Consider the following 27,087-nt stretch of genomic DNA (forward strand, 5'->3'; position numbering starts at 1 on the left):
TAGGGGGCGATCAGGCCAGCAAGCAGAGGAGGTTAGGGGCGATTAGGCAGGCAGGCAGGTGAGCAGTTAGGAGCCAGCGGTCCCAGATTGCAAGAGAGATGTCCAACTACTGGTTTAGGCCCCATCCTGCAGGGGTCCTGGATTGGAGAGGGTGCAGGTCAGGCTGAGGGACCCCCTCCCTGTGCATGAATTTCATGTACCAAGCCTCTAGTATGCTAATGATATGCTAAGGCCGCTCAACTGCTCGCTATGACGTGCACTGACCACCAGGGGGCAGACAGTCGACCAATCGACCAGTCACTGATGTGCACTGACCGCCAGGGGGCAGATGCTCCGACTGGTAGGTTACCTTGCTGCTGGGGTCAGACCGATTGGAACTGAGCGAGACTAGCCGGACACGCCCTGGAGCCCTCCTGCAGTCCCTCCCGGCTGGCCAACTTCCTACATCCCTCCCCGGCCCTGATTGTGCACCAGTGGGGTTCCTCAGCCTGGCCTGCGCCCTCTCACAATCCAGGATCCCTCGGGGGATGTTGGTGAGCCAGTTTCGGCCTGATTGCACAGGCCAGGCTGAGGGACTCCACTGGTGCACGACCAGGCCTCTAGTACAAGAACAAACTGTGTTTTGCATACTCACAACTGTACACCTACTTCTGTCCCACCCTGTAAAATCGATATAAAAAATTTTTAATCAGATATTTAAGATTTCTTTATTCTGTACTGTCTTCTAAATGAGATGTGTAATTTACACTTACATCAATTTGGATTCACTACATTTTAAGTTCACAGTCATCACATGTGGCTAGCTAGTCGCTACCCTTCCAGACCGTGGAGCCATGTGGTGGTTGACAAGCACAGCTTTGAGTCACACAGAACGGCTATGGAGCCAACCCAGCCTGGGTCCAAATCCCTATCAAATCAGTCTCCAGGTGCAACCTATGTAAAATTATTTAATCTTCCTAAGCCTCAATTTCCTCACCCCACGTTACCACCACATAGGGATAGTAAAAGCAGCTGCCTCACTGAGTTATTGGGAGGACAAATGAGGTAAAGTGCAGAGTGCCTGATGGAGAGTAAGTACTCACCAATGGCAGTTATGACTATTCAAATAAAAAGAGCATAGGCTTAATTTGTGAGTCAGGGGTGAACACTGGAAAGACAGAGCAAACTGTTGACACCACAAAACTGTGTTTGACTGTGAGGGCATAAGGAGTGCACGGACAGAACCTTGGAGGCCAAGGACATCTGGGTGTGAAGGGTCAATGAAAGTTGAAGAATAGCCTCAGCTGATTCACAGCCAAAGGAGCATGGCAGCTTTCCCTCTGTTATCTACAGGCACTCTGCATCCACCCCAATTAAGTCAAACAGCTAATTATCCCAGAGAAAGGGCATCATGTCCAACTTATTAATCACAATACAAACACAGACTATTAGAGCTGAAAGCTGTCAGTCAGTCCAAAGGGTAGAAAGGGTAGAAAAACTGAGTTTGAGAGGTGAAGTAAGCTACTCAAGTTCACTCAGCAAAACCAGGAACAGAATCTACCTCCTAGATCACAGAGTGGTTCTTTCACTGCACCATACTTTTTCTCAAAATAGTTTTGATAGTCACAACCCTTCCTCAAATTGTATTCATTGTAGGGAAATTTGTATTATATTAAGAAAGTCTATATTTAGTTTTGAAAAAAAAGAAATCTAAATATTCTATGCTTACTTCCATTCCTCGAGCTCGGTTTACTAAACAGTACACCTCCGTGAGTGACATTATACCCCCTCGTTCCTATTAAAATAAAATAATGAAAATTTTAAAAGTATTATGTTATAATTAGCACCAGTTAGCATTTCTTAGAAATCATAATCAAGAGTGAAATTGGAAATTATAAAATTTCTTAAGAAGCTTTAAAAAATACTATTTACACACAGGAGAACTTACTCAGATACCATGAGACATTTAAATTCTATATCTGGACTTCAATGTCATTATTACTCTTTTCACATTTACTTAAATGAAAAAAGAGTCTCTCCACCATTATTTCAAAAGTGTTTTAAGTTATTCTAGCTAATAAACAACGAAACTATAGAACTGAGTAAGAATATCTCCATTTTGCTACTCCTAGACTATAATAATAAAAGTGTAATATGCAAATTGACCGGACAACTGAACTGCAGAACGACCGTCCAGACGACCTTCCGGATGACCATGCTATGACACCCACTGGCACCAGGCCAGCCAAGATGGGTGCAATGTAATTGATTGGGGGCCCGACCATCACCCCATGATCGCACTGCAGAAGGAGTTCCAGGCCACTGGCTCGTAGGGCAATCGATCAATCGGGGGGCTCCACAATCGCCCCAAAGAGGGAGGCCCAGGCTACCAACTGGCAGGCTATGGCGGGCAGGTGGGGCCTCCCTCTGTGGGGGCGATCCACTGCGGAGCCCCAGCCAGGTGGACAGGGCCTACCTCTTTGGGGCAATTGATGGTGGAGCCCAGTGATCAATCGCCCCAAAGAGGGAGGCCCAGGCTACCCGGCAGCAGCACTGCGGCGGGTGGGCAGGGCCTCCCTCTGCCAGGGCGATTGATCTCGGGGCTCCCAGACTGTGAGAGGGCACAGGCTGGGCTGAGGGACTACCCCCAAGTGCACGAATTACGTGCACCGGGCCTCTAGTGAAGTAATAATGTAGATGATGACTGTCAATGGCTGCTAACATCATAAAGAGAAGACAATCAGACATGTACCTCCTGATGAAAATGCACAAACTCTATGAAATATTCTTATCAGAAAAAAAAGAACTTCTAGATATAATTACCAGATTACAGGAAACCATGTTAACATACAAGTCAGCAAAATCCAGACTGAGACACTCTATCAGATAAACTATTAATTTCTCCAATCAATAAATTGGGAGGAGGGATAGAAAAAAGGAAAACCCATGGAATTAAAAAAAACTTGAGAGACAAATCAACCAATTTCAATGTGTTCTGATTTGAACAAACCAATTGTAAGAGAAAATGTGAAAAATAACTAGGTATTTAATAATGTTAAAAAGTTATTTTTAACTTTTCAGGTGTAAAATGGGATTATAATTACATTTCAAGGTTTATTTATTATCATAATTACATACTGAAATATTTACAGATAAAAGTGCTGTGATGTCAGGGATTTGCTTTATAGTAATTCAGAGTGGAGGTTGGCTTACAGAAGAAGCTAGATGGTGGGCACATAAGGATTCATTATACTAGTCTATTTGTTCATGTTTGAAATATTTCTTAATACAAGTGCTTTAATGAGTAAAGTTTTGATTGCCTGAATAATGTTAGACTAGAAGAGAAATGTTATAAAATTAATAGTACATATACAGGGTGGGGCAGAAGTAGGTAGCTGTATGTGAAACAGTTTATTCTTGTATTATTATTTGTTAATTATTGTATTATTTTCCATACAAACAACTGTAAACCTACTTTTGCCCCACCCTGTATATTGACTACTGATATACAAAAATAGCTAAATATATAGAAATCATATATTTCCTTTTGGAAATAAGAGATAAGAAAAACTTCATATCAACTAGATTTAGAAAGTTACACATATCTTAAGTGAAAATTAAAAACAATTTAGAAGATTACTGACAAAGAACCCATTAATAAGTACAATGAACTAATTTAATATTCCTGAGAGAAAAAATAACATGATGGTTAAACAGTAACCACATCATGAAAGGAATTGTGCTCTTATTAAGATTTCTGATTACACAGAAATAATTTAACACAAATTAAAAAGACCATTTAGGTTTTGTTTTTACCTCTAAAGGGGCCTGCAATATTCCAGCCAGCTGTTTAGCCAGCTGCATGTGGTACTGTGTGCCTGAGCCGTAGGTTTCCCTGGTAACTGGGTTAGCTATTCCCATGCTCAGCAAATAGGATTTAAACCTGATGGTCTATAAGAGGAGAAAATACACAAAAAGACAATTCAGAATTATTCTCTCCCAACATTTGAAATCCTTCCATCATAAATTCAATTCTACTCAATTACTTATCATAGTTCCCTGCATAAATCTAATTATCCTTCCTTCTATCTTGCTACCTCATACTCCCTTTACTTCACAAGTTTGGTGTGAGAGGTGATTTAAATAACCATGCTATGGTTAATGTCAACCAAATGATACAACTGAGAACTTAGAAAAATGGCTTGTCTAACCGGTTTGGCTCAGTGGATAGAGCATCAGCCTGTGGATTGAAAGGTCCCAGGTTCGATTCCGGTCAAAGGCATGTACCTTGGTTGTGGGCACATCCCCAGTAGGAGGTGTGCAGGAGACAGCTGATCGATGTTTCTAACTCTCTCTCCCTCTCCCTTCCTCTCTGTAAAAAAATCAATAAAATATATTTTTTAAATGTTTTTTAAAAAAGAAAAATGGCTTGACCAGATTATAGACAAATTTCATGAAACAACACGAAACTTATGATATATAAAATAGACACTCCTTACATATTTCAATATGTCTTATACACTGTAAGAAAAGCTATTGAAATATCCTATAATCCCACTAAAATTAACAGTTTTTATGGTTGACTTTTTTTAGCAATTTCATATGTCCTCAAGTTCTAAAAGAAATAAAACACTACATTAAAAAAGCAATCTAGTAAGCTACTAAAACATCACTGCATTATTTCTGTAGTTTCTCATGCCTTAAAAAGCAACCTATTTACCTCATCTTCTGTGATGTCACCTTGCTTGTCTTTAATCTTATTAGCAATTGATTTTGATAACTCCACCATTTCTTTAGCCTGTCAAGAGCACAGTAAAAGTGAAAAGAAATAACTGTCCCCCAAGAGTCTGCTAACAAAATATATTTTCAAAACTGTATCATACTTGGTGTGAATTTAATAGGTATAAATGACATATACCTTGACCATTAGCTTGCTGAGGTCTTCAAAGGCCTGAAATGAGAAATTAGTTTTGTTGGAATCTGTCTAAAGAATCAAAATGTTTTAAAGCAATGAAGCACTCTATTTTCTTCCCTATGATAAAAATACATAAAATTTTCTTCAATTTTTATATAAACATTTATACAACTGATAAATCTACCTTATTCTAAGTCAGATTAGCTAAGAAACCATAAATTTTCCTAAACTTGCAAAAACAACTCTTCAAAGTTTCCCAAAGAGTTAAAAGGTGATTAAGAAAACAAAGGGTGACATAAGTGATAGTTCAGAAAATATAATTAACTGTTCTTTAACACAAATAAGAAAATTTGTCACTAGCTTTTCCCAAAGCCATTTCCTGATAAGAGGCATTGTAAAGCTTTCCTGGTTGAAAACGGCAATATGCAGCTGCAGGAATACTTTGGGCACAACAATTTTGGCTTTAATAGCAGGTGTGATTTAACTGAAACCATAAATCTCAGCCTCTGAATACTGAACATATTATGCCTATGGTTTTGGATATAGTAAATATCACAAAAGTAAAACATTCAAATACCACAAAAACATATCTAAATAAAAACTTTTGATTGTTTAATTTACTACAATGAATATCCACTTCAAAGGTCTCTTCATATTTAATCAGACATATTTATAATAAATGTTTCAAATTACTAAAAATATTCTTCCAGTGTAGAATACTTTCTGTCTAATTGATATGCACAAATGTTGTTTTTTAAAAACCAATTAAGCAATATATCATTATTTGAAAATCTTCTGGTTCACATAGAATAGTAATCAATAGGTTCTGATTAGCTCATTCCCATGTTAATTACTTGCAGGAAAGCATCCCCCATCTGCAAAAGGACTTTGCTAAAATAAGTGAGTAGGATTCCTATGGCCAGTTCACTAAAGCTAATACCGAAAACAAAGGGGAATGTGCACACACCTAACAGGAATTTCCTCAGATAAACAAAAGGCTTAAACACTGGATTCTTATCAGCAACAGCCAGCAGATGCAGGAAACCTTCTGTGGGAAACTGTGGGCACCAGCTCTGAAACCCAGTCAATTCTAACGTTTAAATGGAGGGCCAATCACACACCACCCCAGCGTTCAAAGGTAAAACACACCAACACTTTACACACCTAGGTTTTTATTTTGAATGTTAAAAGAAGTTTAAGGGAAACTAGGATGACAATACTTTTAAATTTTTTAAGGTAAATCACTTTATTATATTTTCACTTAAAAATGCTAAAATAGTGAGTTCACACAGAATATGTAGATTGGCCCTTATTTCTATGGTTCATAAAATACAAATATAAATATTTTATATTTATAGAAGAATTTCCTATGAAATAATTTCAATAATTATAAAACACAAACAAAAGCTTCCTCATTTGTATTTCTATTATTCTAAAATTTGAAATTAGCCAACTATCCAAAAAAATTGATGGAGAAACTGCACTCTGACTGGCTTATTTCACTTAGCATATTTACCATGATATTTTCTTACATCACAAAAATCAAATTTGCATTTCTTTGTTATTCCTTTTTGGAAAAAGTTTTCAAAACACATTTTGGCTAAAGTTTGCCAACCTGAAGTGGACAAGCTAAATGGAATAAGATACTGTGTAGCTTCAGGCAAACTAAATATTCCAATATACAGAATGGAATTAGTCAGTTTTATCCAAAAGAATAAACACAAATGGCTGAAAAGGACAGATGACCGGAACTTCTGTAAGAGTTACCTCAGAAATGTTTTTGTCTGTTTCTTTTCTTTTTTCTTCCAGTTTCCTTTCAATACCTACAATTCCTACAGCCCTTATTCTTCCTGGCTGAAAATCAAAAGTAGAAAGTAAAATATACAAAATAGGAAGGACACAATCTTTTGTAACCCACCACACTGTGTTTTCAATGACAGGAAAGGACCACAAAGAACCAAAGAAAAACAGCATACAACTACATCTAGTTTCCTTTCAAAACACTGGTCAGTTTCTTGCCATATATGACAATCTTCAAATCATTCTAAAGAAACACTGAAGATACAAAAAATGGCATATTTTACTCTTCGCTTCATATATAAATTAAATTTCCTACCCATTTTTGTTCTTTGGCAACCTATTATGTATGTATCAGATACTTAACAGGGTCTCAAAAAATAGTTAAAGTGTTGGTACTTGATAGTTATTGTACAAACTGCTTTTACCGATATGAGCATCTGCCCACAGTTGGTGGTTAATTTAGACTGGCCTGGAAAACGTCACCAGTAGTATTTATTGTCAGTCTCTTAGATGCCACACGGATTATGAACAACAGGATGAAGTCAGTGGAATCTAACTTCTACCACTCCAGGAATTACTCTGGTAAGTAGTAATTAACTTGTACTAAGTGTTTACTGTCTAAGAGCACTAAGTTAGGTTCTATGAAAATAAATTTTTAATCGAATATCATTATTTTGTTTCTGGAAAGTTCTATAATCACAGATATCTTATTACTTAATGAAGATGCAAGTACAGAGCTGAAAACACTAGATCAAGAAAGTTTTAAAAATACCTGTGGTCCTCTATTTGTTTGGAATGACTGGGAAACTGGCATATTCTCCCATCTTCTCTGTGTCATTTCCTCTGATAAACGCCTGTAAAACTGTTATACACATAGATACACTTTAAATTACTCAGTCAGGTTGTGGCATCCTCATTGAATTAATTACTTGACATTTCTTTAGTTGAAAGGTCTAGTCAATCATTTGCAACAAGCCTAGAATTCTCAGAGACATCAAAGAAAATCAAAGGAAGTTCTTTTCTTGGATCAACTTCAAAAAGAATAAAGAAAAAAAAAGAAGGAACTGACCTTCTATATAAAGCGAGCTATTTCAACAAAGAGATGAGTGACAATGAAATAAATAGACTTACTTTAAACAATTCTGCCTATGTGGACTGTTTTCAACTTATAGTGAAACAGACACAGTGCCAAGAAAAATATACAACCATTATCCATGAAGAAAACTAAGAATAATCTGTCTAGTTAAAATGTGTAGTCAGAAATTGGGGCCAAAACGTGCCTCTGCTCACAAAAAAAATCAACTATATTTTTCACCTACGGTGAGAATGACTTCAGTTAGTGACTTATATTTACTTAGTGCTTATTGTTGTGAAGAGCACTGAGTGCGAAGCCATTGAAAAAGAACATAAATAAGTTATGACATCAATGGGAAGATAAAAACACACTTATAAATGTCTAAAAATATTTATACACCAACTTATTAATCAGAACATATAAACTATATTCTAAAATTCATATGTAAGAACAAAGGGGTAATAACAACAGACAGGACACTAACAAAAAATAGAAGCAAGGTAAACTTATCCCTATGAGATTTTAAGAGATTATTAATGTGGAGAAATTGAAAATCTCATAATTCTGAAGCTAGGGGCATTATGACATTGTGCTGGTAACATAATATGGTAATGGCACAGGAACAGAATAGCTCAGAAATGGAAAGGGACCAGTGCTTATATGTAAAAAAAGAATCACTCAAGTGATTAGATTTGTTAAAGTTAATAAACTGCCTTCAACTGGACTACATATACCACTGAAAACTTTACTAGTAGCCTAATGGCATGACAGCCTTCACTCTTTCCTTATGACCACACACGCCTGCTTCCTGTTCCCACTGTCACCTAAACTTTATATTCTTTACTGATAAGACATAAGCTACCAAAAATGTTATAAACATGTGGTGAAACCTAGTATGTTGCCTACATTATATTAACAATATGGAAACAATACTGCCTTCCATCGTATTAACAAACAACAAAAATATATGCAAGCACACATTTATGGTCCAATTTTATTCATATACTTACCTCAATCTGGCCATGTTCTTTGAAGGAGAGTTTAATGTAGGAGTTCTTACTACTCTGTAATGGACCAAGCTCTTTGTTAGGAGGAGCAGGGTGAAGATGAACCACTATTTTAGCACTAAAGAAAAAGCAAATGTAATGTATTAAATTTCCTCTTAAAAATCACTAATTCTATTTTTGTAACTTTTAATATATTTCAGATCACTTAAAATTCACATAGAAACAAAGACTATCCTTTCAAAGTTAGTATTAATTCAGTATTAATGAACCTTTCAAAAATATCTCTACTTAAAACCTGCAAGCTATGTACAAAAAAGTTCAAGTTATTAGGTCTGTATGTTAAATATAATGTGGTTTCAGGAAATAAGTTCAAAATAAATTTGCAAAATTTGGGGTGGTTTATGATATGGGTTTATGATTAGGGTTGTCCATCCACAGAGTCATCCCCAGAGGTAATCTCAGGGCCTATAATTTCTGCCTAGCCATAGTACCTTACTCATTTGAAAACAAAATGTGAAAACTTATATATAGAATCCTTCCCAGTGGTCATGGTCACAGCCAGTCCTACAGCAGATTGGCCTGAAGGATAAATCCCTCCCATTGATGTGCCAGCAGCAATCAAGGGTCAACTACAACAGGAGGATGTACATATCCCATCGGGGGTAGGAGACACAACTGGAGTGCCCAGCTCAGCTGAACAGAAAGGCTATGCCACTGGACCCTAAAGGACACTCTACCAAGCCTGGAAGACATAGCAGCTCTACCTAATACACAGAAACAAACACAGGGAGGATGCCAAAATGAGAAGACAAAGAAACATGTCCCAAATGAAAGAACAGAAGAAATCTCCAGAAAAAGAACTAAAAGCAAGCAAAGTACCAGATACAGAGTTCAAAGCAATGGTTATAAGGATGTTCAATAAATTTAGGGAAAGACTAGTTGAACTTAGAGAGAACTTCAACAGCATAAAAAAGGGCATGGAGAGAAACCAAGATGGTGGCATAGGTAAACAGCTAAACTGCTGCCTCACACAACAATTTCAAAACTACAACTAAAAGACAAAACAGACATCATCCAGAACCACAGGAAGGCTGGCTGAGTGGAAATTCTACAACTAGAAGGAAAGAGAAAAGCACACTGAGGCTCAGAGGAGCTGCAGAAGGCAGAGGTACTGAGGCACGCACACGGAGAGGGCTGGCAACTGAGTACGCAGCTGGCTTTCTCAACCAGGAGGGAGACAAAAGCTCCCGATGTCTCTGAACTCCAGTTCCAGGAGAGACTCTGGGGACCCAGACTCATCAGGGAGAAACTGGACTGTCTGGCATCGGGCGAAACTCAAGGGCGGCTTCTCTCAGAGGTGCTTGCAGTGATTATCGCGGGACACTGAGACCCGGGGGCCTCTTAGGGCAGGGCTGACAAAAAGCCATTGCTGTCTGCTCCGCCCTGAGACTCCGCCCCATGCAAGCTGAGCACAGAGGCTTTTGCAAGTCTTGTCTCATAAGGGTATCTCCAGCACAGAAGTTCTCCTAGCATAGACACAGCTGATCCTCACAGCCAATTGGCCTGGAGGTCAATTCCTCCCTGTGATACCAACAACAATCAAGGCTTAACTACAACAAGACTGTGCACACAGCCCACAAAGGGGTGCACCAAGAGTGTCCACCTCAGGTAACTGGGGAGGCTGAGCCACTGGGCCCTATAGGACACCTAGCACACAAAGCCACTCTATCAACTCAGGGAAGCAGCCAAAATGCGGAGACAAAGAAACAGGTCACAAATGAAAGAAATGGAGGAAAGCAAACGACTGGATATAGAGTTCAAAACCACGGTTATAAGGTTACTCGAGAATTTTCTAGAAAAGGCCAATAGCCGAAACCGGTTTGGCTCACTGGATAGAGCATCGGTCTGTGGACTGAAAGGTCCCAGGTTCGATTCCGGTCAAGAGCATGTACATTGGTTGCGGGCACATCCCCGGTAGGGGGTGTGCAGGAGGCAGCTGGTCGATGTTTCTCTCTCATCAATGTTTTTGGCTCTCTGTCCCTCTCCCTTCCTCTCTGTGAAAAATCAATAAAATATATTTAAAAAGAAAAGAAAAGAAAAGAAAAGGCCAATAAATTTAGCAAGACCCTTGAGGATATGAAAAAGGACCAACTAGAAATTAAGCATACACTGAAATAAAAAATAATATACAGAGATCCAACAGCAGACTAGAGGATCGTAAGAATCAAATCAAAGATTTGAAATACAAAGAAGTAAAAAACACCCAACCAGAAAAGCAAAAAGCAAAAAGAATCCAAAAAATATGAAGATAGTGTAAGGAGCCTCTGGGACAACTTCAAGCGTACCAACATCTGAATTATGGGGGTGCCAGAAGAAGAGAGACAGCAAGATACTGAAAACCTATTTGAAGAAATAATGGCTGAAATCTTCCCCCACCTGGTGAAAGAAATAGACTTACAAGTCCAGGAAGTGCACAGAACCCCAAACAAGAGGAATCCAAAGAGGACCATACCAAGACACATCATAATTAAAATGCCAAGAGCAAAAGACAAAGAGAGAATATTAAAAGCAGCAAGAGAAAAACAGTTAATTACCTACAAGGGAGCACCCATACAACTGTCAGCTGATTTCTCAACAGAAACTATGCAGGCCAGACGGGAGTGGCAAGAAATATTCAAAGTGATGAATAGCAAGAACCTACAACCAAGATTACTCTACCCAGTGAAGCTATCATTTAGAATTGAAGGTCAGATAAAGAGCTTCACAGACAAGAAAAAGCTAAAGGAGTTCATCACCACCAAACCAGTATTATATGAAATGCTGAAAGGTATTCTTTAAGAAGAGGAAGTAGAAGAAAAAGGTAAAGATAAAATTATGAACAACAAATACATATCTATCAATATCAACAAGTGAATCTAAAAATCAAGTGAATAAAAAATCTGATGAACAGAATAAACTGGTGAATATAATAGAACCAGGGGCATAGAAAGGGAGTGGACTGACAATTCTCGGGGGGAAAGGGGTGTGGTGGGTGCGGGAAGAGACTGGACAAAAATCATACACCTATGGATTAGGACAGTGTGGGGAGGGGTAAGGGCAGATGGTGGGGTGGGAACTGGGTGGAGGGGAGCTATAGGGGGAAAAAAGAGGAACAATTGTAATAATCTGAACAATAAAGATTTATTTTTTTAAAAAAGATTTATTTTTTAAAAAAAGGGCATGGAAACCATAAAAAAGAGCCAGTCAAAAATGAAGCATACACTAACTGCAATGAAGAATAATTTACAGGGACTCAACAGTAGAGTAGACAAAGCCAAGAATCAAATCAGCGATTTGGAATATAAGGATGCAAAAAATCACCCAATCAGAACAACAAAAAGAAAACAGAATCCAAAAATATGAAGATAGTGTAAGGAGCCTCTGGGACAACTTCAAGCATACTGACATTCACATCATGGGGGTACCAGAAGGAGAAGAGAAAGAGCAAGAAATTGAAAAACTATTTGAAAATATAATGACAAAAAACTTCCCTAACCTAGAAGGAAATAGACATACAAGTCCAGGAAGTGAAGAGAGTCCCAAGCAAGATGAACTCAAAGAGGCCTCCCCAAAACACAAAATAATTAAAATGCAAAAGATTAAAGACAAAGAGAGAATCTTAAAAACAGCAAGAAAAAAGCACTTATCCTATACTAGAGGCCCAATGCACGAAGATTTGTGCAAGAATGGGCCTTCCTTCCCCTGGCTGCTGGCACCGCCTTCACTCTGGTCAGAGTTGCCTTTCTGCTCTGGCCCAGAGCCGCCTTTCTGCCTTCCCATGCTGCCCAGAAGCTCGGAGAGGCTTGGGTGGTGCAGAACGCCTGGCCCCAGCCGCTTGGTGCCTGCATATGCAAATTAACCCACCATCTTTGTTGGGTTAATTTGCATACTCACTCCTGATTGGCTGGTTGGTGTTGCGAAGGTACAGTCAATTAACATGTTCCTCTTTTATTAGGTAGATAATAAAAGGCTAATATGCAAATTGACCAAACAGCAGAATGACCCATCACTATGACACACAATGACCACCAGGGGGCAGACACTCAACAGAGGAGCTGCCCCCTGGTGGCCAGTGCACTCCCACAGGGGGAGCACCGCTCAGCCAGAAGCCGGGCTCATGGCTGGTGAGTGCAGCGGCAGTGGCGGGAGTCTCTCCCGCCTCCACGGCAGCGCTAAGGAATAGCGAGCAGAGCAGTAAAGAGCAGCAAGCAGGTGGGCGGTAAGGAGCAAGGGCTCCCAGACTGCGAGAGAGCACAACCCGGGCTGAGGGACACCCCCCCACCGAGTGCACAAATTTCGTGCACTGGGCCTCTAGGATATCTACAAGAGAGCTCCCATAAGACTGTCAGCTGATTTCTCAACAGAAACTCTGCAGGCTAGAAGAGAGTGGCAAGAAATATTCAAGGTGATGAAAAGCAAGGACCTACAACAAATATCACTCTACCCAGCAAAACTATCATTTAGAACTGAAGGACATATAAAGAGCTTCTGTTCATTACCATCAAACCAGTATTATATGACATGAAATGTTAAAGGGTCTCCTTTAAAAAGAAGAAAAAAAATATGAATAAATACATATCTATCAACAAATTAATCTAAAAAACAAAACAAAACAAACAGAACAGAAACAGGCTCATAGATACAGAGAACATTTTGAAGGTTGCCAGATGGGAGGGGGGTTGGAAGGATGGGTGAAAAGGGTGAGGGGATTAAGAAGTACAAATTGGCCTTAACTGGTTTGGCTCAGTGGCTAGAGCATGGGCCTGCGGACTCAAGGGTCCCAGATTCGATTCTGGTCAAGGGCATGTACCTTGGTTGCGGGCACATCCCCAGTAGGGGGTGTGCAGGAGGCAGCTGATTGATGTTTCTCTCTCACCGATGTTTCTAACTCTCTCTCCCTCTCCCTTCTTCTCTGTAAAAAAATCAATTGAAAAAAATATTTAAAAAATAAAAAAGAAGTACCAATTGGTTATTACAGAATAATCATCAGGATGCAAAGTACAGCACAGGGAATATAGTCAATAATATTCTAATAATTATGTATGGTATCAGATGGGTACTAAAATTATTGGGATGATTACTTAGTAAGTTATATAATGTCTAAATCACTGGAGTGTATACCTGAAACTAATATAATATTGTATGTCAACTGCAATTGATAAATAAAAATGATTTAACCTTTGCACTCGGATGTCGAGTGTGACTCAACATGGTTAGCATTAGAATAAAGGAATCGAGAAAAAAGCAAGCGAGTGCAAAAGGTTAAATATTTTTTTAAGAACTTATCTCTGTAAAACTGGTCAGCAGACATTTTATTAAAACACCATCCAAAACTAACATTCTATACTGTCATTTTTGGAAAATGCCACTTGATCAACAGTATGACCTAGAAAAATATTCAATAGCAAAAACATTTCTCAAAAACAGTGCTGCTCTAGGAAGACAAATTACAATCATCTTTATGACTACCATTATCTTCTATGCTATTAAAAATACCACTATATTTGTTCAGTTTTATGTGGTTTTTTTGTTGTTGTTGTTTTCCCAACCTGCAATATAAACAATCTTCTATAAAGATTAGCAAAACCAAGAGACTTAGCCAAAATACCTTGGATATCTAGCTTAAAGCTTTTTCTTTATGGCCACAGTACAGATTCACCTATTACTCAATTTTACTTTGTTTAGGCCCAGGTGGTTACATATATATCACTGTGAAATACCATGTATGGGGCCTCCTCAATTTAACAAATGTTTTGTTTAGTGAACTGGGACCAATTTCTAAGGACTCTTCATCTATTCCTTTGTGGTGAATATCTTTAAGTGCAATAAGCAAACAAACTGTGTAAGCAGCCTGGCCAGCTTGGCTCAGTGGTTGAGCATCAACCTATGTACCAGAAGGTCACAGTTCAATTCCAGGTCAGGGCATGTGCCTGGGTTGCAGGCTTGATCCCCAGTGGGGAAGGAGGGGTGCAGGAGGCAGCCAGTCAATGATTCTCTCTCATCATTGAGTTTCTATCTCTCTCTTCCTCTCCCTTCCTCTCTGAAATCAATAAAAATATATATATATTTTTTTAAAAACTGCAAGCAGAACCACAAGACTATTTGAAATGAACTGCCAACTAGAGCAACTAAACAATGACAATTGGGATAGGATGACTGAGCAAAAGCATTATATAATCTTTAAAACTAAAAAAAACAACAACCTGAGTCCTACTATCAGATTTTGTCAAAGGAAACCTAATGAAAAGCTAAAATATTATGATACAATGTGAAGTTTAAAAATTCCAAAATTAGCATAAAAGATCCATGCAAATTTTTTCACCTTCATTTCTTGAGTCATTCAATACCATATTTCATTAAGTTTAAAATCCACCAAGTCAAAGAAGCATCTTGGGTTCTTTCTTAAAGGATGAAAATATGCATACATCTTTGAATCAATAAGATATGATAAATATTTGGGGGCAGGAGGAGCTAGGAACTATTTGAAAAAAGTTAACCTGGCAAATTATTAAATTCCTCCTCATTGGAGATGTTTAAAAATAAGACACTAATATGAAGGTAACTATTTTGAATATATTTGTTATAGTTTAGATTTCCTTGTAACACAGCAGAGGAAAATTCAAATGATCTAAAACACTCTTAAGTTTTACTTTGTAGAATTTAATAATAAAACCAACATATACAAATATCAAATGCTGTACAGCTGCAACTAATATAGTGTTGTATGTTAATTATACCTCAATAAAAAAATAAATAAATTTTAAAGAAAGAAGATATAAGATGGAAAGAAGTGACAAGGGGCAAAACATAAATTAGAGAAATAGCCTACTCTAAAAATAAATACCTTATTACTCTTTTCAAAATGTTGGTTAGTTTCTTTTATGTCAAATAAGCAATCTTTTAGGCTAGCTACAACATTGTAATTATGGCATACATTGCATTTCCTGTGAAGTTCAGCACTTAACATTTATTAAAGTATCTAACTATACTAAAGCTAAAAATGGGCCCATGTGGAAAACAAATTCCTCAATATCTGTTCTTAAGTTGACCTCAATTACAATCACTTAAACTATAAAGCCAGAATTCTGTATATCTATACTCATAAAGGGGTAATATGCTAATTAGACCAGACATCTTCCAGACATCCTTCTGGACAAAGCCATGGTGGCGGGGCTGAGGCAGAGGCAGTTAGGGGCGACCAGGCCGGCAGGGGAGGGCAGTTGGGGATGACCAGGCCAGCAGAGGAGGGCAGAGGCAGTTAGGAGCAATCAGGCTGGCAGGGGAGCAGTTATGGGTGATCAGGCCAGCAGGCAGAGGTGGTTAGGGGCGGTCAGGCATGCAGGGGAGTAGTTAGGGGCATCAGGCAGACAGGCAGAGTGCTTAGGGGAATCAGGCAGGCAAGCAGGTGAGCAGTTAGGAGCCAGCGGTCCTGGATTATGAGAGAGTGCAGGCCAGGCTGAGGGACCCCCCACTCTGTGCACAAATTTCATGCACCGGGCCTCTAGTACTTGAATAAACAGAAACATTTTAACCTGTGGTTTTAAACCTGGGAAGCCACATCTCCTGATTTGCCTAGGACAGTCCCATTTTATGCTGGTCTGGTCCAATTATAAACAGCACTCCCATTACTTATAAATGTCCCAATTTGGACAATAAATATTATGATACCTTAACACTGATATATCAAAAATATAAGTGAAAAACTTAATGATCAACTAGAAATAGAAGCAAAGTCAGTTCCTTTCTTCATTTCTGATGTTAAGTACTAAATAAGATACATAGCCATTTAAAAGTACATGTCTGTGGAAATATATACAATGACAACTGGACCACATTTATTTATTATAACCCAAGGATTTTATAGCAAACCTTAGTTCTTGATTCATGCTTTAAGAATGACTTCCATTTATCAATGAGCTTAAGGTAGGATGATCAAGGACAATTATTTATCAAGCCCCCAAATACAATCATTAGATCCATGTCCCCATATGTAGTCATGGCACAGCAGTAAATTAACTAAATTAATGATAATAGCTTGAATGGAAATGTATTTTGTGAATGAAAACTATAATATATAGACCTTACCTTTTCCCAATTCCAGCTGCCTGTTCTTCAATGAACACAATTTGAGAAAGAGGAATAGCCATGCAGCATTCCTAGAAGGAAATCAATAGAAAATATGACTCATAAGACTAGTCAGAAATCCTTGTTTTATAGCATTTAATAGAATGTCAAATACCTTTAAGATACTTAATAATAAAAACAATAAATAATAATGTTACTTTATTCCTTAAATAAACTTAAGGAATAAATGAATGAAGGCAACACTATGATGGCATTTTACTACATGAAAAAACATAAGAGATTTAAAAACAGCTATAACTACCTTTGTTTTTACAGTAGGTACATCTTTTAAAAAGTAATATTTATATGCAACTTTTTACATATGCTATATTCTTTTTTTAAATATGTTTTTATTGATTCAAGAGAGGAAGGGACAGGGATAGAGAGATAGAAACACCAATGAGACAGACACATCACTGATCAGCTGCCTCCTGCACGCCCTCCACTGGGGATCGAGCCCACAACCCAGGCATGTGTCCTGATTGGGAATCAATGACTCTTGGTTGAAAGAAGGTTGTTTAAACACTTAAACATTCATTCTCATTGGACTCAGATACCTTAAAAAGTTATTTTCATGAGGCTGATGTGACAGGTTAGGGTGTGGATTATGGTTAGGGTTAAGGTTAGGATTAAGGTTAGGGTTAGGGTTAGGACTAGGGTTAAGGTTAGGATTAGGGCTAGGGCTAGGACTAGGGCTAGTGTTAGGGCTAGGGTTAGGGTAAGAATTAGAGCTGGGGTTAGGGCTAGGTTTAGGGGTTAGGGTTAGGTCTAGGGTTAGGGTTAGGGTTAATGTTAGGGTTAGGGCTAGGGTTAGGGTTAGGGCTAGGGCTAGTGCTAGGGTTAGCGCTAGGTTTAGGGTTAGGGTTAGGTTTAAGGTTAGAGTTCATTGTAGGACTAGGATTTGGATTAGGTTAAGGGTTACGGCAAGGCCTAGGGCTAGGTTTGGGGCTAGGTTTAGGGTTAGAGTTAGAGCTAGGACTAGGGAATAAAATTTCATGGGGAGACAGCAATTATAAAAATAATGTAGAAGAGATTGTTTATTGTACTGGCAACACTGAAATTTATTCTTAATCACAAATGCTTTCAAGTTCTTTGGAATAAACACATCAGCTCTATACACATAACTTGTTCTCCCTTCCTAGAAATGAAGAAACAGGAGTTTCTCCTCTTGCTGAGTGACTTAGAGGCTGTTTTTTCTCAATATCTGGGTAAAAGCATGCACTTCCAAGCAGAACCATCCTCCTGATTCTCAACAGCAATCAGGAGGCTGGGTTGTTTTGAGGATGAATGAAGTTTTTTAAGGATCCCTAAAAACTGATGGGAGAATTATTCCTGTTACACATGGAACATTCAGGTATGAGGTAGGATCGGACTGGTATTTTAAAAACAGGAGTCATCATGATTCTCTATTCAGTAACTACAGACTTTTCTGAAGCTGAATGAGGGACAACACTATGCCCCTTCTATGTGCACTCCATTCAGACAGATCGTATGGGACACACACACTCCAATAACGTTCTGAAATTAAAAATTTGCTGCATCTATTTATAGTTTTCCAGAAAGGAAGAAAAACTTCAGTGATTTAAAAGCTAGAACAGATGTAAAAAACTGTATCTTACATGATTTCTCTGATCTCTCCAAATTAGTCGATGTGTACTAAGAAGGAGGGTCCCAGCATCAAATTTTATCTAGAAAGACAAGATCATCACAAAATATTAATAACATATCACTCAATGTGGTCCAGTTTTTCTTCCTCACAAATTACACAATAGTAAGTTTTTCACACATAAATATTTTAGAATTTGGCTTATCACAAATTAAAGAGAAGCAATGCTACACAGTTTATAAGCAATATGTACAGCCTTGCTAAAATTAGGAAAAAATTGCAAACAACCTTGATGTGCAACAATAAGGGAGTGGTTAAATCAAGTATGAAATATTCATACCATGGAATCCATACAGAGGTTAAAAAGAATAATGAGGTAGAACTTCACAGACTGCTATGGAACTCTTAAGACATAGAGTTAGTGGGTTGAAAAGCAATTTACAGCATATTACAGCAGATGATAGATAGATAGATAGATAGATAGATAGATAGATGATAAACAGACAGACATAATCTCCACATCCCTCAAACTACAGATATATACATACTAGAGGCCCAGTGCACGAAATTCGTGCACAGAGGGGGGTTGTCCCTCAGCCCAGCCTGTACCCTCTCCAATCTGGGACCCCTCAAGGGATGTCCGACTGCCCGTTTAGGCCCGATCCCGATGGGCAGTCGGATCCCTAAATGGGCAGTCGGACATCCCTCTCACAATCCAGGACTGCTGGCTCCCAACTGCTTGCCTGCCTGCCTTCCTGATTGCCCCTAACTGCTTCTGCCTGCCAGCCTGATCACCCCCTAACCACTCTGCTGACAGCCTGTTTGCCCCCAACTTCCCTCCTCTGCCGGCCTGGTCACCCCTAACTGCCCTCTCCCGCAGGGTTGATCACCTCCAACTGCCCTCCCTTGCAGGCTTGGTCCCTCTCAACTGCCCTCCCTTGCAGGCCGGGTGCCTCCCAACTGCCCTCTCCTGCTGGCCATCTTGTGGTGGCCATCCTGTGTCCACATGGGGGCAGGATCTTTGACCACATGGGGGCAGCTATATTGTGTGTTGCAGTGATGATCAATCTGCATAGTACTCTTTTATTAAATAGGATAGAGGCCTGGTACAGGGGTGGGAGCCAGCTGGTTTGCCCTGAAGGGTGTCCCTGATCAGGGTGGGGTTCCCTTGGGGCATGGGGCGGCCTGAGTGAGGGGCCTGTGGTGGTTTGCAGGCGGGCCACGCCCCCTGGCAACGCAAGCAGAGGCCCTGGTATCTGGGATTTATTTTCCTTCTACAATTGAAACTTTGTAGCCTGGAGCAGAGCCAAGCCTGGGGCTCCCTCTGAGGCCCGCAGCCATTTGTGTTGGGGTTATAATTGAAACTTTGTTGCCTTAAGCAGGTGGGCCAGGTCAGGGTGTGTGGAAAGCTTTGCTTCCCCTGTTGCCGGCAGCAACCCTGGCCTGCTCTCTCAAGCTCCATTCTGCCGCCATTTGATTGAATTTGTTTATCTTCTATAATTGAAACTTTGTAGCTTGAGTGGAGGCTTAGGCCTGCAACGGCTGGCAGAAAGCTTGGCTTCCTCTGTTACCAAGGAAACCTTGCTCTCTGTGGCTGTAGCCATCTTGGTTTGGGTTAATTTGCATACTCGCTCTGATTGGATGATGGGCGTGGCTTGTGGGTGTGGCTTGTGGGTGTGTCAGAGGAATGGTCAATTTGCATATTTGTCTATTATTAGATGGGATAAGTAGTAGAAAAAGTTCTACAAGGAATACTTGGCGGTCTATTAACAATGATTATCTTAGAAAAAGTATGAAGAAGTAGGGAGAAGCAAAGGGCCCTTTTTTAAAACTTCACTATTGATTGCATTTTTTCATGAGATTGGATTCATGTATAACACTCATATAATTTTTAGAAATAATTTTTACATACTAAGAAAATCCAGAAATAGACACAAACACAGATTCAACCAGTGGCACTGGGACAAGTGAGTTGCCCAGTAGGAAAAAACAACAAACATAAAGTTGGATTTATACCTAACATACTGCACCAAAATAAGTTCAGGATGGATCAGATATATGAGTTTAAAAAAAGAAAAAGAAAAAATTATAAAAGCAATACCAAAAAATCATGAGAGAATTTTAAAAATAATCTCAGAGTAGAGGTCTTTCTAAGGAAAACACTAAACTAATTAGCATTAGAGGAAAAGATCGATAAATTCAACTATACAAACATGTATGCACACAAATTCTTCATTGCAAAAAACCACCAAGGGCAAAGTTAGCAGACTGGGAAAAATAATTGTAACTCCTATCAGAGACAAAGGGCTAATTTCCTTAAAATATAAAGAACTCTTACAAATCAATGAGAATATTGCCTGTTTCTCTAATGGATTACAGGCTAAGGCCATTAACAGGAAGTTCACAAAAAAGGAACTAAAAATAACACATTAATAGAATTTACCATATTTCATCAATTTTCAATGCACATCCCTTATACACACAGGTTTTAATAAGTATGCATCTTACAATCAATGGCATCTTAGAAACTTTAAAATACAATAAGTACATAAAGATTCCCAACCTCATTGATAAGAAAAAGGCAAATTAAGGCAATATCAAGATCCCCTTTCATCCAGGAGATTGGCAGAGACCCAAAAGTTTGATAATATTGTGTTGAATTGTTGGGGAAATAAGCATTTGCACACATAGCTGGGAGGCTAACCTTCAAGGAGGGCAGTGTATTAATATGTGTCAAAAATACAAATACCTATGTATTTCACATACAAATACCTATGTATGCACAACTCTCTAGAACAGTGGTTCTCAACCTTTCTAATGCCGCGACCCTTTAATACAGTTCCTCATGTTGTGGTGACCCCCAACCATAAAATTATTTTCGTTGCTACTTCATAACTGTAATGAACCGTAATTTAAATATCTGTGTTTTCCGATGGTTTTAGGCTCTACAGCAGCAGTTTTCAACCTGTGGGTTGCGACCCACAGGTTGAGAACCGATAGCAGGGTCGCCTAAGACCATCGGAAAACACAGATATTTACATTACGACTCATTAACAGTAGCAAAATTAGTTATGACATAGCAATGAAAATAATTTTATGGTTGGGGGTCACCACAACATGAGGAACTGTATTAAAGGGTCGCGGCCTTAGAAAGGTTGAGAACCACTGCTCTAGAATGATGCACTGGGGCCTCTAATGGGGAATTGGATGCCAAAGAGACAGGGTAGGAGGGAGACATTTACTTTATACTTGCTGTGGGTTTTTAATATTTATCATGGAATTTTTGTCATCTACTCAAAATATAAATGTAAAAATGTTTTTTAAAACTAGAATACAGAGCTTCTTGTCAAGATGGCAGAGCTATAAACATCATACTTGTATCTTCTCATAACCACATCAAAATTACAAATAAACTATAGAATAATCATCACTGATATCTGCCTGAAGTCTAGCTGAACAGAAGTTCTAAAGCTAAGGATATACAGAAGAAGCTACATTCAGACTGGTAAGAAGGATAGAGAGGTAGACAATGCTGGTCTCACACCCACATGTGTTGGCTAAAAATCAGAAGGGATATCTTGGCTGTGAGGGGGGGGAGGTCCCCCTGAAGAGCAAGGGGTCCCAGCCCCACACAGGCCTCCCAGCCCATGGTTCCAGTGCTGGGAAAAGAAGTCCCCACAACTTGTGTGAAAACCAGCAGGGATTGTGGCTGAGTGGGATGGAGGGCTGCTGGAGTCCCAGGAGTTCCTCTTAAAGGGCCCACCCAGACTTACTTGCTGACTGACTCACTCTGAGCTCCAGCACTGGATGGCAGCTTGAAAGGTGCCAGGATGTATGGGGAGGAGGTGAATCATCTGGCTTCAGGGCAAGGGCTAGAGGGGCAGTTTTCTCCCAGACAAAAGTGCTGGCAGAAAAGCCATTGTTCCTTTGCTGAGCCCTCCCTCTGTAGCACAGAAGGGTGACATATCTGAGTCTCCATTAACCTGGCTAACACTGTTTCCCAGGTCTGGTGATTCCCTGAGACCCACCCAACTTTTGGGTCCACCCAAGTACTTAACAAGCATGACCTGGCCTCACCATGTCACAGACCTCTTGCTACAGTAAATAGTCCGAAACCCAGCACCAGTGGCAGCCAGCCTCAATTCAAAGCTTAGCATCTCCCAGGCACCTCCAAGCTCAGCACAAGTGGCAATCATCTGCAAATCACTTTGTAGCTCATCAGGTGGTCCCGGGCAGGGCATAGGCAGCAGCTGACCTTGGCCTGCACCTCCTGGGAGGCCCCAGAGCAAGCACACCCAGTGGACAGCTACAGACCACACCAGAGTACCATCCAACCACCTCCATGAGTGACTCAAGGGGCAGACGCGACAGGCACCAAAGCCCCACTGAAGCAAGTTCTGCTCCATGAAATCAGCCTCTGCACTATAGTTATGGCGGTCCTTACAGCCTATCTGCCTGGGGGCCAATCCCTCCCAGTGATGTGTCAACAGCAATCAAGGCTCAACTACAACAGGAGGGTGCACAGAGCCCAAATGAGGTGGTGAGAGGGGACTTCATACCTGGAACACCCAGCTTGAGTGACTGGGGGCACTGTGCCACTGGGCCCTACAGGACACCTACTACATAGAGCAACTACACCAAGACAGGGAGGTGTGGCAGCTGTACCTGACCTAGAAAGAAACACAGGATGGCAGGCAATGAGAGAAGACAAACATGTCCCAAATGAAAGAACAAAACAAAACTCCACAAAACGAACTAAACAAAATGAAGACAAGCAATCTATCAGATAAAGAGTTCAAAGAACTAGTTATAGGGTGCTCAATGATCTCAGTGAGAACTTCAACAAATAGGAAACATAAAAATGGAGATAGAAAACATAAAAAAAGAACCAGTCAGAAATGAAGAATACATTAGAGGGAATCAACAGTAGATTAGATGAAGTAGAGGATCAAATCAGCAATCTATATATATATAAAAAAGCCTAAGTGACCGTTACGATCAGATGACCGGTCGCTATGAAGCACACTGACCACCAAGGGGCAGACGCTCAACGCAGGAGCTGCCCCTTGGTTGTCAGTGCACTCCCACAGCCAAACTCCTGCAGTCCCTCCCCTGGGCCCGCCAGCCCTGATTAGGAATGGACGAGACAGCCCCGATCGGCCCTGATCACCAGCCAGGCTGAGGGACCCCACCCATGTACAAATTCATGCACCAGGCCTCTAGTTTGGAAGATAAGATAGAAGAAAACACACAATCAAAACATTAAAAAAAAAAAATCCAAAAATAAGGACATCAAAGATACCAACATTTTCATCATGGGAATACCAGAAGGAAAAAAAAAAAAAGATCAAAAATAGGAATAATAAAATAGTAATAAAAAATATCAAGAATTACTTTAAATGTAAATTGATTAAATGTTCCAATCAAAAGATATAGAGTGTCTCAATAGATAATAACAAGACTATTACATATGCTGCCTACAAGATACTTACTTCAGATTTTTTTAAAAACTGACTGAAAAGAAAGGGAAAGAAGAAGATATTTCATGAAAATGGAAACAAGAAAAAGAAAAAAAAAAAGGTAGAGGAGCAATATTTTTACCAGACAAAATAGACTTTAAAACAAGAGACAAAAAGGACCCAGCAATTTCACTTCTGGGTATTTATCCAAAGAAGCCCAAAACACTAAATCAAAAGACATATGCATCCATATGTGCATTGCAGTATTATTTACAATAGCAAAGATATGGAAGCAACCTAAGTGCCCATCAATAGATAAATGGATAAAGAAGTGGTGCATATATACAACAGAATATTATTCGGCCATAAAAAAAAGAAAAGAAAAGAAACCTTGCCATCAACATGGGTGGACCCAGAGGGTATTGTGCTGATTAAAATAAGTCAGATAGAGAAAGACAAATGTCATGATTCCACTAATATGTGGAATCTAAAAAACAAAATAAACAAGCAAAACAGAAATAGACTCATAGATACAGAGAATATTTTTACGGCTGCCAGATGGAATGAGGGCAGAGGGGGAGGGTAAAATGGGTAAATGAATTGCCCTGGCTGGTATGGATCAGTGATTAGAGCTTCAGCCCACGCACCAAAGTATCTGGGTTGCAGGTTTGATCCCAGCCCTGGTCAGGGCTCATGCAGGAGGCAACAGATTGATATGTCTCTCACATCAATGGTTCTCTCTCTCTCCTCCCTCCCTCCTATCCTCCCTCCCATCCACTCCCTCTAAAAATCAATGGAAAAAACAGGGTGAAGGGATTAAGAACTACAAATCAGTACTTACAGAATAGTCATGGGACATAAATTATAGCATAGGGAATATAGTCAATAATCTATAATAATAAAAGCATAATATGCAAATCAACCGAACGGCTGAACAAAACGACCACCCGGACGCAGCCGGGGCTGCGAGGGCCAAGGCAGCCGGGCCTATGCTTGCACAAATCTCATGCATAAGGCCTCTAGTACTGTAACAACTATGTATGGTATCAGATGGGTGCTAGGTTTATCATGGTGATCACTTCATAAGTTACATAAGTGTCTAATCACTGGGTTGTACACCTGAAATTCATATAATATTGTACATCAACTGTAAATGAAAAATGAAAAAAAAATTTTAAGTATAATACAATCACAAAAAATGCCAGCTAGGTCTTTAGGACCAAACTTTTAATCCCCATTATTTGTTATTATGCATTGAAAATTATATAACTAAGCAAATTTTACAGTTGCAACTCAAGAGATTAATAAACCAAACTACCTCATTTTTGTTAAAAGCAAAAATATATTAGAATCTTCTATTAACTTTAATTACTAGAAAGTAGAAATTGCCCTTCAGTAGGACTTGCTTATATCCTTTTGAGGAACAATTTGTCATTTCAAAAGTTCAAGGTTAATTAATCCCATTTATAAGGCTGTCTTACAACACAAACTCAATAAAAGCATTTTAGTGAGGGTCCAGTTTATTACAAATAATAATCCTTTTGAGTTTAAAATAATGTGGTTGCAATGTCTGTCAATTAAACAATTCGAACATTATAGAGCATACTTAAGTAAAAATAACCATAATGTAGTTGACATTATATTATAAGACTAGTGGCCCGGTGCACAAAATTTGTGCATGGAGAGGGGGGTTCCCTCAGCCCAGCCTGTACCCTCTCCAATCGGGGACCCCTTGGGGGATGTCCGACTTCCAGTTTAGGCCTGATCCCTCTCACAATCTGGGACCACTGGCTCCTAACTGCTCACCTGCCTGCCTGCCTGATCACCCCTAACTGCCTCTGCCTGCCTACCTGATTGCCCCTAACTGCCCTCCCCTGCTGGCCTGATCTCACCCCCAATGGCCCTCCCCTGCCGGCCTGATCTCGCCCCTAACTACTCTCCCCTGCCGACCTGATCGCCCCTAACTGCCTCTGCCGGCCTGATTGCCTCTAACTGCCCTCCCCTGCTGGCCTGATCTCGCCCCCAACTATCCTCCCCTGCCAGCTTGGTTGCCCCCAACTTCCTTCCCCTGCCGGCCTGATCTCGCCCCCAACTGCCCTCCCCTGCCAGCCTGATCTCGACCCCAACTGCCCTCCCCTGCCAGACAATTTGGTTCTGATTGATCGCTTTCTATGCCAGTCAGTGTCAGCAGCTCCGCCTCCTAGGCAGCCATTGGCTCCTCACAGTCCACCCAATTTGGTGCTGATTGGTCGGTTTCTATGCCAGTCAGCATCTCCGGGCCTGATCAGAGAGGTGGGGCTGATTAGCAGCCCCCATGGAGGCCCATAGAGAAACAAAGGCATGTCTGCTAGCAAAGCCCAGAGAGAAAGAGATAGGCAATGGCTGATCAACAGCTGCCACGGAGGCTGCAGATCAGACCCTACCTCTCTCTTCGGGCCTCTCTCTGGGCCTCATCCACAAACCCCTCAGCAGTCAGTGCTGGGTTGCCACACCCACACTGGTGGCAGTCAGTGCTGGGTCACCACAGCAACCCAGCACTGACTGCAGGACTGACTTCCAGTGTTCGGACAAGCCTTCGGTTGGTCGTTAATATAATAAAAGGCCAGGAACCATAAGCATAACGACTGGAATGACCACTCGACCAGTCGCCATGAGGTGCATTGACCACCTCTCAGTCCCTTCCCTTCCCTACCTCCCCCAACCCCCCACCCCCACCCGTAGGAGAACAGGGAACCATGGGAAAGCAGGTGAGTGGCGGCAGGGTGAGCAGGTGGAACAGCTGACCTCTTGGTCCCTCCCCCCCGGCTCCGATGGATCAACGATGGTGAACAGGGGGTCCGGGGTGGGTGGCAGGAGGACCAGGCTGGCTGTCAGGCCATTGTGATCCCCAGCTCATCCCCAGCTGCTCGGGGGCTCAGGCCAGTGGGAAAGCAGACACCGGCTGCTTCACCTCCATGTGTGTGCGCTGGGCCGGCCACTGATGGAATGTGCTGCCCACTCAGGGCCACTCATGCGGGTGCTGCCACCGCTGCTCCCACTGCTGCTAAGGCTTGCAGCACTGACAGAAGCTGTAGGGCACGCCC

The 27,087-nt window shown here is 40.4% G+C and overlaps 1 protein-coding gene across 4 annotated transcripts in view; it reads right to left on the reverse strand.

Moving 5' to 3' along the window:
* Positions 1 to 27,087, reverse strand: part of VPS36 (vacuolar protein sorting 36 homolog) — a 39,846-nt gene that overhangs the window by 5,946 nt on the left and 6,813 nt on the right. Inside the window, exons 1-10 of one of the 4 annotated variants that reach the window (XM_008152069.3) lie at positions 20,562 to 20,590; positions 18,559 to 18,627; positions 16,901 to 16,971; positions 8,780 to 8,894; positions 7,467 to 7,556; positions 6,662 to 6,748; positions 4,898 to 4,930; positions 4,700 to 4,777; positions 3,796 to 3,930; positions 1,709 to 1,774 (exon numbers count right to left, since the gene is read on the reverse strand). In XM_008152069.3, coding sequence (XP_008150291.1) covers positions 1,709 to 1,774; positions 3,796 to 3,930; positions 4,700 to 4,777; positions 4,898 to 4,930; positions 6,662 to 6,748; positions 7,467 to 7,556; positions 8,780 to 8,894; positions 16,901 to 16,962 — 666 coding nt within the window. In that variant the 5' untranslated portion in view covers positions 16,963 to 16,971; positions 18,559 to 18,627; positions 20,562 to 20,590. Of the gene's footprint in view, positions 1 to 1,708; positions 1,775 to 3,795; positions 3,931 to 4,699; positions 4,778 to 4,897; positions 4,931 to 6,661; positions 6,749 to 7,466; positions 7,557 to 8,779; positions 8,895 to 16,900; positions 16,972 to 18,558; positions 18,628 to 20,561; positions 20,591 to 27,087 lie in introns of those variants that run through there. The other 3 variants (XM_054719774.1, XM_054719776.1, XM_054719775.1) reach the window with 3 other exon arrangements.

This window comes from Eptesicus fuscus, chromosome 8 (assembly GCF_027574615.1).
Source record: "Eptesicus fuscus isolate TK198812 chromosome 8, DD_ASM_mEF_20220401, whole genome shotgun sequence".
NCBI lineage: Eukaryota > Metazoa > Chordata > Mammalia > Chiroptera > Vespertilionidae > Eptesicus > Eptesicus fuscus.